This window comes from Rousettus aegyptiacus, unplaced genomic scaffold (assembly GCF_014176215.1).
Source record: "Rousettus aegyptiacus isolate mRouAeg1 unplaced genomic scaffold, mRouAeg1.p scaffold_m13_p_1, whole genome shotgun sequence".
NCBI lineage: Eukaryota > Metazoa > Chordata > Mammalia > Chiroptera > Pteropodidae > Rousettus > Rousettus aegyptiacus.
The window spans coordinates 33,167,122-33,181,036 of NW_023416284.1; the positions used below are offsets into that span (position 1 = coordinate 33,167,122).

The 13,915-nt window shown below is 36.5% G+C and overlaps 1 protein-coding gene across 2 annotated transcripts in view; it reads right to left on the reverse strand.

The window, feature by feature from the left end:
* The window catches only part of FAF1 (Fas associated factor 1), a 341,571-nt gene that overhangs the window by 27,016 nt on the left and 300,640 nt on the right, over positions 1 to 13,915 (reverse strand). The window contains exon 18 of one of the 2 annotated variants that reach the window (XM_016120258.2): positions 6,746 to 6,961. In XM_016120258.2, coding sequence (XP_015975744.1) covers positions 6,746 to 6,961 — 216 coding nt within the window. Of the gene's footprint in view, positions 1 to 675; positions 6,962 to 13,915 lie in introns of those variants that run through there. The other variant, XM_016120257.2, reaches the window with a different exon arrangement.

The window sequence follows — 13,915 nt, forward strand, 5'->3', positions numbered from 1 at the left end:
TGCATTTTGTACGTAAGATCTTGGTTTCTTACAGTCAAGTTTATTGTGGCTTAATGGTGAGATACATGTAGTGGGGAAGTAATGGGTGGAAGCAAGAAGAAATGAATAGGAAAAACAGATGGTGTGAGATTGAAGGGTTTTGTATGCTTTGGTGAGGAGTTTGGACTTTTTCCTATAGGCCATTAGAACCACTGGAGGTTTTTCAGCAGGAGAGACATAAGGTATTACCCAATCTCTGTTTCTGAAAAATATTTGGGAAGACAGTGGGGAGGATGGGTGGGAGGTGGGGCAGGCAAGATTGGAGTCAGGAAGATGAATTAGGAAGCCACAGGTTTAATCTTGGCTGTGAAGAGTTGGGCAGTGATATGGGTGGAAGGAGAAAAAAAAGAACAGATTTGAAAGAAGTTTAGAGGCAGAATTGATATTGTGACTAACTAGACATTAATTGCATTCTACTCCAGAATCATAGTTCTTATTCTCTAAATCTTGATCATTTAGAAACTGGAAAATCTCAAATAATTAAACATGGCGATATAAAATACCTGAAGGGAATGGAGCAAGCTCAGCTTTAACAAGTATTTCACTGATTGGGTGCTTCATCTTGCTTTATCTTGCAAATGTAGCTTTTAAGATACAGGTAGTTCGATGGCATTAAAGTTTTTCCTTCTGGTTCTGTTTTTTTTTTTTTTTTTTAAATCAAACTTAGTCTAATATAAATTGAAAATCAATCCCACTGCAATATTGAAGACATTAGTACATGAATTTATTGAAGTACAGAATATTTTTAAATATTGGTGCTTGGAGCTGTAATTTAATGCATTTGCTAGGTAGTATCTAATGTTGATTTTCTAGTTCTATTGTCCTATGGCTCTAATTTTAAAGTGGAACTCTAACCTATTAACAGATTTTTAAAAGGTGTCAACAATCTTAAAAAGCAAAAGCAATAAAAAAAAAAACAAACCTTGGGTTTTAGTGTCAGCCTTGTGACTTAAGGAATGTGCTTAATTTTACCATGCTTTGATTCTTCTACGTGTAAAATGACAGCATTGGCCTTGATATCTGAGATCCTTTTCAAATATGAGGTATTATGATGCCAATAATACATGCTTAAATCTGGGTTACAGCATTTGGATATTTTTAACATGAATATCCATCACAGCTTTAGAGAGAGAATTCACTGCTTTCTTTAGCTATAAGCCTTTTCTCTTATTTCTGACTTTCTCCACTTAGGATAATTACGGCAGATAATATTTATTCTGTGGTAGGGACACAGAAGTTTATATTCACTTATTTAACTCCTCTCACAACTCTCTGAGCTAGATATTATTATTTCTTTTTCAAAGGTGAAGAAATAAAGGTTGAGCGGGGCTAAGTAAGTTGTCCAATGTCATACAATAGGTATATGATGGAGTGGGATTCAGATACAGGTCTAACTACAACCAGAACTTTTAACTACGCGATTCTGTTTCCACTCACCCAACATCTCTCTGTGCAAGGTTCAGGTCAAGTTTATTTCCTTTATAATGTTTTCCCTTATTACTGTGGGCTGATTATCCATCCTTCCAACTGTGGGCACAATCTGTAATGCATTTGCTTTAGATGTGTGTTTCACTAGAATGTGAACTCCTCAAGGTCAGTAACAATTTCTTTTATTTTGAATTATTAGCGTCTGGTATGAAGGTTGGCAGAGTGGTTTCTCAGCAAATGTTTTGTTCCATGCCAGAACAAATACATGAATGAAATGCAAATTGAACTATTTATATTTCCTTGTGGTGGCAAATAGGATTACTTGCGAAGTCAAACGTCACCCAGCAGTAGCTTCTGGATACAGGCTGTTATGTTCTACAAGAGTAAGAACTAAGCTTGTTTTTCAGCACTGTGCTCCCAATGATAAGCTTAGTGCTTAGGATAATAAAGGTGGATGGGTGACAGAGGAAGGAATCTGTGTATCCTAAATTTGTAAGGACTTCCCTTCAGTTCATTTAAACAAATCTTTGCTGAGGGCCTACTCTGTGAAAACCCCTGCTAGAAGCTTGCTTATACTCTGCTCCTTTAAACAGAGAGAGAAGGAAAAAAATTATGAGTTATAGTTATGGAGGGAAAAAAAACCTAGAAAGCTGGGAGAAAATATAAATATTCAGTTCTTTGTTTTAGAATACATATAAAATTTATGATACTGTATTTCTGAATGCATCTTTATCTGTTTTGAGGGTTCACAGCTACAGATCTAGAGGGAAGAAATGCTCTTGGGGCAAGAACAGAGGCTGTGTGATTACATAAATGACAAGGCACACAGGCCACTAGTCCTGAAGCTAACTTGCCATTTCTATCCTCCTTTCCTAGTATTCACCAATTATTTTATAAATAGAAAGACTGCACTTTCCAGTTGTAGGTGGAACTTCTCTGAGTAATATGGATATAAGTAGAATACCAAGGATGGTGGAAAGGGAAGAGTTGTGGGCTAAGAAAGTGAGGGAAGAGTGGAAAGAAGGCGAAAAGGAGAAAAAAGTAGAAAGGAGAAGGATGGGAAAAGAAGGAGAGAAAAGGAAAGAGGAAGGCTAGGGGATATTAACAAGCTCTTACTGAGTGGCTGGGGGGCTGGCAGGGGCCCTTTACTCCAACTCCGAGGCAGGGTGAGTGGTAGTGTGTGTGTGGGGGGGTGGTCAGTGTCATTCCTCAGCCTTTAGGACTCAACTACCTCACAAGCATCTACCCTGCAATGCCCAAGGAAGAACAATGGGCCATTGATGTTCACATGGCTCTAACATATCAAGAGGTAATGCTTAATGGCCAAAGCTCTGGGAACGAACACGATTTCTTCTCTTGGTAACTGTTATTAGCAAAATGGAGAACAGAATAACAAAAACAAACAAACATCTTGACAATTGGCTTTTCTGGGGAAGGCCTGCATCTGCTATTTTGGTTGTCCCACAGTGCTCAGTTCAGTGGCATACCCACCAGACATTTAGTAAATAGTTGGACAGCTGGGAAATCTTAACATGAAGTATTGTTTTGGTTGGGGGGGTGGGGGTGCAGGAGAAAGTTTAACAGGTCTTTCGGTGAGAAACTAGTCTCTGCTTTGTGGAGAAAAGGCTGAAGACACAATAAGACTCCTAGAGTTAAGTCTTATGTTATTTGTTATTAAAGAGGTGAGGTCTTAAGATGTGCTTTTTAACAGTCTTTAGTTTGGCTGTAATTTAAGATGACTTTTACAAATTAGATCCTAATCCTTGCAGACACAGATGGCTGTTACAGAATAGCCTTGCAAAAACACTAGTCATTTGACTTGAAAGAGCATTCAGAGAAGGATGAAGGACCATTAACTTTCACCCCACCCCTGGCTCTAGGAGGTCTAACGAGTCCTGGGTGGGCTTTCTGACTTTAGGTCTGGGTCTGGAATCTGGGTGGGCCTAGGGCATCTGTTCTTATTTGGAACAGCCTAATTCACTCTGGAATCAGAGATTTAGGCTCAGACCTGAGGTCATTAACATTCAACAACAGTAACTGAATGCTTAAATGGGTGAGGCACCATGCTGGGAACTTTAGGGCAGATAGACATGAATATGATATGGGCTGTCTCTGTAAATGATTATAGAATAATAGGACAAATGCTAAGAGAGAGGAAATGTACAAACTGCAGTGGGTACACAGGTAAGCAGCTCGTGAGAAGGGGAGGGCTTCACTGAGAGGAAGACATTTGAGCTGGGCATTAAAAGCTGGCTTTCGACAGGCCAGGAAAAGCAGGGAGGGTGGATATTCAAGGAAGAGAGAACAGAGTATGAGAAAGCACAGAGGCATGAGGGTCTCTGGAGTCTTTAGTGAATAGTGAGTAATCTCATATCTCACAGTGATGGAAATAAGTAATGAGAGGCAGGATTTAAGGTAAGAAAGGCAGGTATGGACTAGGTTAGGAAGTTCTGAAAAAAATTCAAAGGGGTCTGTACTTATGCTAGGGCAGTAGGGAGCTACTGAAGAGTTTTTAAACATGAAAGGGGATGATCAGAGTGGGATTTTAGAAAAATCACTCTATGGCAGACAGTTTCAAGTTGACCAAGGACCATAAAATGGACCTGTGATGGATACTGGGAAGCTCCTGATTCCCCCTATAGAAAAGAACCTTTGGTTAGACTTTCTCTGGGCAATTGGGACAAACGATCTAAACTAGCCTTGGGATGGGGATGGAGGCAGAAATGGAGTCAGGTGTGAACGGGACACTGGGAGACAAGACTGTTAACCAACTGAACAGTGTTCTTCAGTGGTGTAAAACAGAGGGTCCACGATTGAGATCTAAATCAAGAGTAAATTTTCTGTAAGAATAAGTGACTGACACTCCATTTAAGGCTAATCCATACTGACATTTAACACAATCTGCACTGAAAGGATACCACAGCGACTTTCCACAGTCCACGTTTTTACCCTGTGGGAAGATCTCATTAATACTGATCACAAAACTGAGAACCTTTTAAGAGAGTGATGCCTCTACCCCACTTCCAGTAGTCTGGTTTAAAAATCAATTTGAAAGAAAAAGAAAGTTTAATTTTAAAGGCCAGGAAGGTCCTTAGACTCCATTTCTTCTACTACTTCCATTTTACAGATGAGACCCAGAAGGGGAGTAAAAGAAACCAAGGGCTGGGATCTTAAAAGGTCTCATCAAAAGAAAAAAAAAATTAGTAAATATGTATGGTGATAAATGTTAAATAAACTCAACAGTGGTGATCATTTTGCAATGTACACAGATATTAACACATTATGTTGTATACCTGAAACTAATATAAAGTTATGTCAGTTATACTTCAATTAAAAAAAACAAAACAAAATAACGGTTGGGAAAGACTAATTTGGCTCTTAAGTTTTTTAAGTTCTCCAAAGTGAGATGTTCATTATTTAACATGAGAACCAGGCTGATCCTGAACCCCTTGATGGCAGCTTTTTTTCACATATTTAGAATTCAACTTCGGTGTCAGATTTCATGGTAGTTTCTTACCTGGCTGTGTGCTCCACAGAGCATGTGCATGCACGTGTTCCCTTGTCCATGTTTGTGCATCTTATAGTATGTGAATAAAGAGGAAGAGTTTGGAGCAGTACAGAAGGCTAGTAAGAGGGAGGCCAATGGCCAGAATCTGGGGTTCACTCTAGTCTCCTTGATTTAGATGGTAGCTAATCTGATGGACTAAGGTAAACCTTAACAAAATTTTTGGTTTTGTGTGTTAGATAAAATTCAAGTTACTATACCTCATATTACTAGAGGTATAGTAATAAGATTTTCTATGTATCTTTAAGCTAGTCCAAGCTCTATCTCATATAAAGTAGGAATATTAGAAATGAATTCATCTCCATATATGTCCATTATGGCTGAAAAAGAATCATTCAGTAGTGTTGGGTTACACCCAATGATAAGAAAATCACTACTTTACAACACAAGAACTTTTCCTTTCTTAGAAAATACTTTTTCTTACATGGCACCAAATTTGCCTCCTATAACTCTCAACTCATTGGTTCCAGTTCTGTTCTTGGAACCGCGTAAAGTCGGATTCCTCTTTTTCATGGCAGGCCCTCAAGGAGCTGGAGACAACAATCACATCTCCCATGGCCTTTTCTTCTCTAGAAGTATGCTCCTCAAATGATATGATTTCTAGTTCCCTCACGTTCCCACCAGCCCTGCTCCAGACATGCTCCTGTTTCCTCAGGCTTTAGCACAGAGTTTCAGCATGGGGTCTAAGGACTCTTTCAAGGGTAATGTATCTTAGTACAGAGTGGAACAGGGCCCTCAAGTTATCCTCTTGTTGGAATTATGAGATTAAACTTCTCAAAATGCAGCTAGGTTTTTGTTGGCAGTCACGACACATTGTTACTGTATATTTGGCTTAATTCAACCACAATCTCTACTAAAGCATCATCTTTCCATCCCAAACTTGAGCAAATGATTTTCTAAACCTAATGCAGGAAATCTCTTTTACTAACTCTTTATATTTCTGTAAATTTCTCTAAGTTCATTTTTGGTTATTGTTATAGTATTTTAAGGTTTTCTTAAATCTTATTTTTCATAATCTATAAATCTGATAAAATCTTCATTTAAGTTGCTAATGAGCATGGTAAGAAAGAATTAAATATAGAACCTCTTGTTTCCCTCTAGGGAGAGGGAAGTCTTTTGGTCAGCACTTTCTGGACACCACCATTTAATCATCAATGAATCTACCTAACTATAAATTTATCTCTCTACTTTGCTCCAGAATACTAGGAGAGACTATTAAATATCTTACTGAAATGCAGTTACACAGTGAATATAGGTAACCTTCCCTGACTTCCCAGGCTAATAAGAACTATCAAATCACAAAAATACTCTTGGTTTAGCATGACTCATTCTTAGTACACCGATAATCATTAATTCTGATCTGTTAGGCCGTTAAGCACACAATTTTCAGGTCTACTCTGACGGTTACAGAGATTACTCCTTGGGAAAGCCTGTATGAATGCTGGAATAGGGGAAATAGCTAGGAAGGGAGAAATGCCTAGTACCTGATTTCTTACGTAGGCTACTGGGGCACATGTTTGTTGGCCTGGGAAGCCGCACCTTCTCCAAAGGCTGTGGAGAGAAAGGTGTGCAGACCAATGAAGAATTCCTGAATGTGTGGTCTTGTAGCAGGCTGTACAACAGGTCTTTCTTTCCTTGGACTACCTTGTCCAGCCCTAACGATGGGATATCTCCCACCTGGACACACTTCTCAAGATTGGCATGGGAACTTACGTCTCTCCTAGGAAAGGTACTCAGTAACTTGAACTCGTCCCATGGAAATCCTTTGGATGCTACAAAATCAAAGACAATCTGTAGCTTATTGCTGGCCAGGAAACGCCGCTCAAGGAACTCGCCACTGGGGGTTCGGATCCGCAGTTTGCTCACAGGCTCGGCATCTTCTTCCTTTGGCTCTGGAGGCAGGGCCTGCTCTAAGGAGAGCCGGATAGCCTACGAAGGGCAAAAACCAGGTGTTAGACTATGTGATGGATGAGACTGTGGGGAGTGGGGTGAGAGACTAGAAAAAAGCTGCTGCCTTCTAGAAACTCATCAAAAAGTTATTGCCCATTTATTAACCAAGCCTAATGCTTGAACAGTAGAATCATATTTTTCATTTTCTTAATATTAGCCCAACAGGCAATTAATTAAAATAAATCCCACCTTGATGACACATATTATTAAACTGATAGGTGACTCCATAGAAAAGAAAGGTAATTTAATTTTTTTTTTTTTAACTGAAGAACTTGGGTATTTGTAATTGAGAAAACAGGTATCAAATACCCAGTTGCTTCCTCTCTAGGACAGGACTTAAGGCTATTAGAAGCATTTACAACACACACATACACATACAAAACTATGTATATTTGAAAAACATGCATTTCCTAATATAAATGACTTAAAGTTGTAGAATACGGTGTGTGTGTGTGTGTGTGTGTGTGTGTGTGTGTGTGTGTGTGTGTATAAACATCAAAATGGAATGGAAAGATTCTGTGTGGGGTATTGAAAATTTTTGGAAATAAATATGTTGATGGTTGCACAACATAGTGAATGTAATTAGTGTCACTGAACTGTACACTTAAAAATGATAGAAAAGGCAAATTTCTGTTATATTTTGTCAAAATAAAAACAACGGAATACAACATAATAGAAAGAAATTGAAATTTTAGATTTATTGGAGACAGGAGTCCATGGTCCTTGCTACTAACCTGCTGTAGAATGTGGCCAAGTGTAGATTGCCAGAGATGGCCCAAACCCTTCATTTTACAGTTTAAAATATAGGCTCAAATAGGTGGAGCAAACCGTTGGGAGACATCATGGCTAGAGTTGTGCTTGAACCCAGGTTTCCTAGTTCTCAATCTACATGTAAAACAGTGTATTACACTGTTTCACATCTGCCATATTCCATTGGAAGCTTAGAGGGTCTCTAGCACTCTGGGAGGTTCCTTAGGCAAGTAAGCCTGGTATTAATGTGCTTAGCTTCCCAGTTACATTGTGTTCCTGGTTACTTTGACATTTCAATGCCCCCAATTTGTCAGCAACAGAAAAACAAAATTTACACTCAATTAATCCACAACTATTATAATCAAGTAATGCGAGTGAGAGAAATTGGAATTTATGTTCTCTAAGTCCTTAACAGCAATTTTCAAAGTTGGTGTCACTCTTCCAATTGAAGGAAAAAACATAAAAAGACTCTATTAAACAACTCTTAGGTTAAAAAGGAAATTCAAATCTAGACTACAGAATATCTAGAAAACAATGATTGTTGAAATGCTTCATATTGGAATCTATGGGATTCACTTAAAGCAGTGCTCAGAGGAAATTCATAGCCTTAAAATCCTTATATCATTTAAAAAGAAAGAATAAAAATAAGTTAATTAAGAGTTACACTAAAAAAAAAACAACAACTAGGAAAAAACCCCTGATAAAATAAATGGGAAGAAAGATGAGAAGAAAATAATTAATAAAGCTAAAAGTATAAAGGAATGAATGTATTTAAAAAAAGAAGGAAAACTAGTTAACCAATAAACAAGCTGGTTCTTTGGAAAACATAAAATTCAACAAATAAACTTCCACAAATAAAAAGACACGCATAAAAATGGTAACTTATAGAGGGTAGAGGAAACAGGGTGGCAGAAGTGACAGTATTTTCTGAATATGCCTTTTTATATTTTTGACTTCTGACTTATATAAAAATATGTTTAAAATAACCAAGCAAAAAAAAAGTTTACCCAGACACCAGTATACACAAGAAATTAATTTCTATTCTATGTCATTCAGAAATTGATTGGTTCTAATGCTGAAGTATTTTCTAAAAAGCATTAAAAATTTCTGCAGCATACAGCGAAAGCTAGTCTTTTCTAGGACTTTGAGGTCATTTTCCTTCTGGAGGCACTGGATAACACCAGCTGCCTTACTGAGGATTATAAAGATGGGAATTATATATATATATGATATATGTAAAGTTCCCAGTGTGGTGTCGGATACGCAATAGGTTTCAGTTAATGGTTGCTTGGGTTGCACCGGTTGCATAGTCTCACACTCTCATTTTTTTATATGAGGAAGCTGATATCCAGACATGGATACATAAGAAATACAGTTCAAAAATTATAACAGGCCGTTAAACTATTTACTTTTGTTTTTTCTTGATAGCATAAGCAGAAGTTTATCTAATATTGGTGTTCTGGGTCAGCAATGAGCTTAAACTGAATATTTCAAATATTAAACTATTTTAGTAACTGTCATATATTAATATCCCAATGAAAAGGTGATCCTCTGTATATAAAAATTAAATTCCAGTTGTACTTTATCTATCACAGTATTCCCTACACTGTATCATAGTTATTTGTTTACTGTCTGGCTTTCCCATTCTGTTAGGGTGTGGAAACATGTCTTATTTCTTATTCCAGGTGTAGTGCATAGCACAAAATAGATGCTCAATATACAATTCATAAGAGACGGAAAAAACTAACATGCTAACTAAAATAATGCTTGTGAAAGTGCTTAGTATGGTAATAAGCACATAGCACGTACTCAATGAATGCTAAAAGAATCTGAATCTTATGGGCTCTTCTTCTAGTAACCAAGAACTGATCATCCTGAATTTCCTTTCTCTGAGGTCTAAGTCCCACCAGCATCAACTTTTCAGATTAATTTTCTACATACGTGTCCCTTAAGGACCAACCAAGAGTAGCTTGTAGGGGTAAACTCTGGGTATCAGAGTTACATACTTTTCTAAACTATTAAATGAGATCATTTGACTCTTTCTCTCTAACACTGGGGGTTCTTCAAAACCATCTTTGAAATTAAACAACATTATTCTTGATTATAAACTAATAAAACTTATTGCAAAAAACGGACTAAATAATAAGAAAAACATTAACATCAATTTCTACATTTACCACTGAGATAGCCATTGCTATCTATCATTTGAGTGTTTACACCCATTTTTTAACCATTTTTAAGTGTATAATTCAGTGGCATTAAGTACATTCACAATACTGTATTACCAACAATAACCACTATCTAGTTCTAAAACCTTTTCATCACTCCTAAGATACACTCTCCATCAACTTTTTATGTGTATTTTTATGCAAATATATATTTAAACCTTTTTTATATAGAATCAGTGCTATATTGCATAAAGCTTTATCCTTTATTTAAAGTCATGTATTTTGTCACTGTTTTAAAGTGTTTATTGAAATATAACATCCATATGAAAAAGCACACAAATCTTAAGTGAACAACTTGATAAATTTTCAGAGAGTGAACATACTTTATATAACCAGCACCTACCTGGTCGAGTATCTCAGAAATCCTTTTGCCTCTTCCTGAGAATTACCTTCCTCAAAGTTAATCAGTATCCCAACTTTTAACAGTGTAGTTTAAAAAACTTTAATCTTTAAATGAAATGTAATGTAGTAATGTAATTAAATGTATAGTTAGGAAAAAGCTTTGGGTATGACACAGGCTCAAATCTTGGTTATTAAGCACATGACAGTTTTTATGAACTTCAGTTACCTCACCTAAGAAATAGGGCCAGTAACATCTCCCTTGTATAAAATGCAGTAATGTTTATAAAACACTTAGCAAGTGCTAACACATGGCCAGCACTCAATTAAGAAGGGCCTAGCATCAAACCTCACGCTGTAACACGGTGCTCAACAGATGACAGTCATTTTTGGTGTTATCACTATTATTCCCTTTGCACCTACTTCAAATCAAAACTTAATGTGATATTTCCTGGTTTCTCCTCCTGTTCTTCCCTTAATCCACCTGTCTGCTTGCTTTCTGTTTTGACATTTCCCTGTACAGTATAACAACAGATGCTACATTATTGTCTGAACTCAACCAATTATACTACAGAAGAATAAACAACAGTAGCTCATTACCCTATTCATTGTGCAGACAATGCCTGCTCCTCAATGCACCCAGTCTCCAGGGCTTTCCTCAGAATGAAAACAGACCTCAGATAATCTACACCAGTGCTCCAACGTGGGAAATAATGAAGGGATGTCAGGTAAGTCAGCAACCTCGGGATCTGTATACCCAAGTTTTACTGGCAAAAAACCCCAAAACTACCTCAGTAGTTCAGTTTCAAATATAGTAGCTAGAAACAAAGGCCTCGTATAAGTAAAATAATGACATAAAAGACACCTATTCTCAAATAGCGGCCTTAGCAAACGCTATTGTTAAACTTCAATTTACTTTGCTCAACAAATATAGTTTTTATCTGTATTAGTTCAGGTTTGTAGCAAAACAAGGAAACCTGGTATAAGTTGGAAATATTAACTGATCTGGGACTTTTTGTTTTACTAAAATATATGAATAGCCAAAGCATTCACATCTGAAGGATGAGAAATGGGGACTTTTCAAAGTGAAATTAGGCAATGAAGATATATACCCAGAAAAGACAGTTTCTACACAATTACATTTTTTTAAACAGGAAGGATAATGTACACTTAACACCAATCTCTTACAATAAAAATCAAAGAGTGGCTTAATTCACACATATATACACATGCGCACACACACACACACACATATAATTACATGTACACACACACTATCTTCTAGGCTAAAGCTAACATTAATTAATTTCATGAATTCTTACTGAGCACCTCCTATGTGCCAGGCATTGTTCTAGATGATGGGAAGCTAGCAGTGAACAAAACGGATTTTTAAAAATTTTGTTTACCATGGAGCCTGTATTTTAGTAGAATGGGAGAAAGACAACAAATACAAACATGTATATAGTTTGTCACACAGTGATTGAGTGCTATGAAGAAAGCACAGGGTGCTGGTACAAGGGAGAGAGGGGTATAACTTGAAATACTGTAAGCCTTAATAAGGAAATACTATAAATCTCAGTGAGCAAAGACCTAAAGGAGAGAGGGAGTCACATGGACATTTAGATCTGGGAGAAATATTATAGGCAAAAGTCAGAGTAACTGGCAAGCCCTGGTGTCTGGTTTGACTGAGGAATAGCAAGGCAGCCAGTGAGGCTGGAGCAGAATGATCAGAGCAAGGGGGAGAGAAGCTGAAGGTAGAGAGGAATCGCAGGAGTGGGGTGATTAAATCGTATATGGCCTTGAGTAGCCCACGTAATGATTTTTTCCATTTTAAAAATTGAGGTATAATTTATGTACAGTAAAATTCATCCTTTTAAATGTATAGTTCTGTGTTTTGATGAATGCATATTTGCATAACCATCATCAACAATAAAGATAAAATACAGTTCCATGCTCCCAAAATAAAAAACTCCCCCATCCCTACCTAGCTCCTAGCAACCTCTAATCTGTTTTCTGTCCCTCGTTTTGCCTCTACTAGGATGTTACACAAATGTAATCATAAATATCATATGAATGGCTTGCTTCACTTAGTGTAATGCACGTAAGATTCATTGGTATTGTTGAATATATCAGTGGTTCCCATTTATGGCTGAGTGGTATTCCATTGTATAGATGTACCAGAGTTTGATTACCTCTCTGGCTGAGGGACACTTGAGTTGTTCCCAGTTTTTGGGGACTATAAATAAAGCCACTACTATAAGTATTTGTGTTCAGCTTTTTGTATAAACATAAATTTTACTATTTTATTTCTCTTATGTGAACACCTAGGGATGTGACTCCTAAGTCATACAGTATGTATATGTTTAACTTTATAAGTACCAAATTTTCTTCCAAAGTAGATATGCTAATATTAATGACTCCTATCATTAATGCACGTGTTGCAGTTGCTCTTCATCTTTGCCATTATTTGGTATTATCCCTTTGTTCTAAAAAGGCCATACTAATTGGTATGTATCAATTGTGGTTTTAGTTTGCATTTCTCTAATGACTAATAACACTGAACATCTTCTCACATGCTTATTTGCTCCTGTGTATATCTTCTTTGATAAAGTGTTTAGATATTTTGACCCTATTTTTACTTGGGTTATTTGTTTTATTATTGAATTTTGAGAGTACGTTATATATTCTGGACATAAGATATATGATTTTCTCTCAGTCTGTGGTTTTTTTTTTTTTAATTCCTTAACACAGTCTTTTGAATAGCACAGTTCCTAATTTTGATGAAGTCTAATTTAGATATTTGTTATTTTATGGATTATGCTTTTGGTCTCAGATCTAAGAAATTTTTGCTTAGTTCTAGATCATTAAGATTTTCTCTGTATTTTCTTCTAAGACTTTAATAGTTTTAGGTTTTAGGTTTCAGTCAATAACCCATTTTGAGTGAATTTTTGCATGTGATGCAAGGTATGAATTGAAAGTTTTATTTTGTGTTTTTACATTTTTTGCATATAGGTATTCAATGGTTGCAGCATTGTTTGACCATATATTTGCAGGTCTATTTCTGAACTATTCTGTTTCATTGATCTATGAGGGCTATCTCTTTGCCAATCAATTCCCATACTGTCTTGATTATATTAAGTCTTAAACTCTGGTAGTGTGAGTCCTTCAACTTTTGTTTTCCTTTTTCAAACTGTTTTGGCTATTCTAGTTCTATTGCCTTTTCATATATATTTTAGAATCACTTTGTCAGTTCCTAAAAAAAAATCTACAGATATGTTGATTGCAATTACTGTAAGGATTTTAGCTTCTATTGTGAGATAAGAAGCCATTGAGGGTTTTTGATGTGATATAATGTGCCAAATGCTTCTTAAAAGATTTATTGAAAGATATATAGGCAAGGCAAAAATGAAGGCATGGAGTCAAGCTGGGAGGCTACTAAAGTAATTCAGGTCACAGATAACAGCGGCTTGGATGAGGGTGAGAATTATAAGGTTAGTGTTCCGCAAATATTTTGAAGTTGGAACCAATAGGATATATGCTCATTAAATATGGATATGAAAAGGAGAACTCAAGGGGGATTCCAAAGTTTTTGGCTCAAAAAACTGGAAAGATTTAC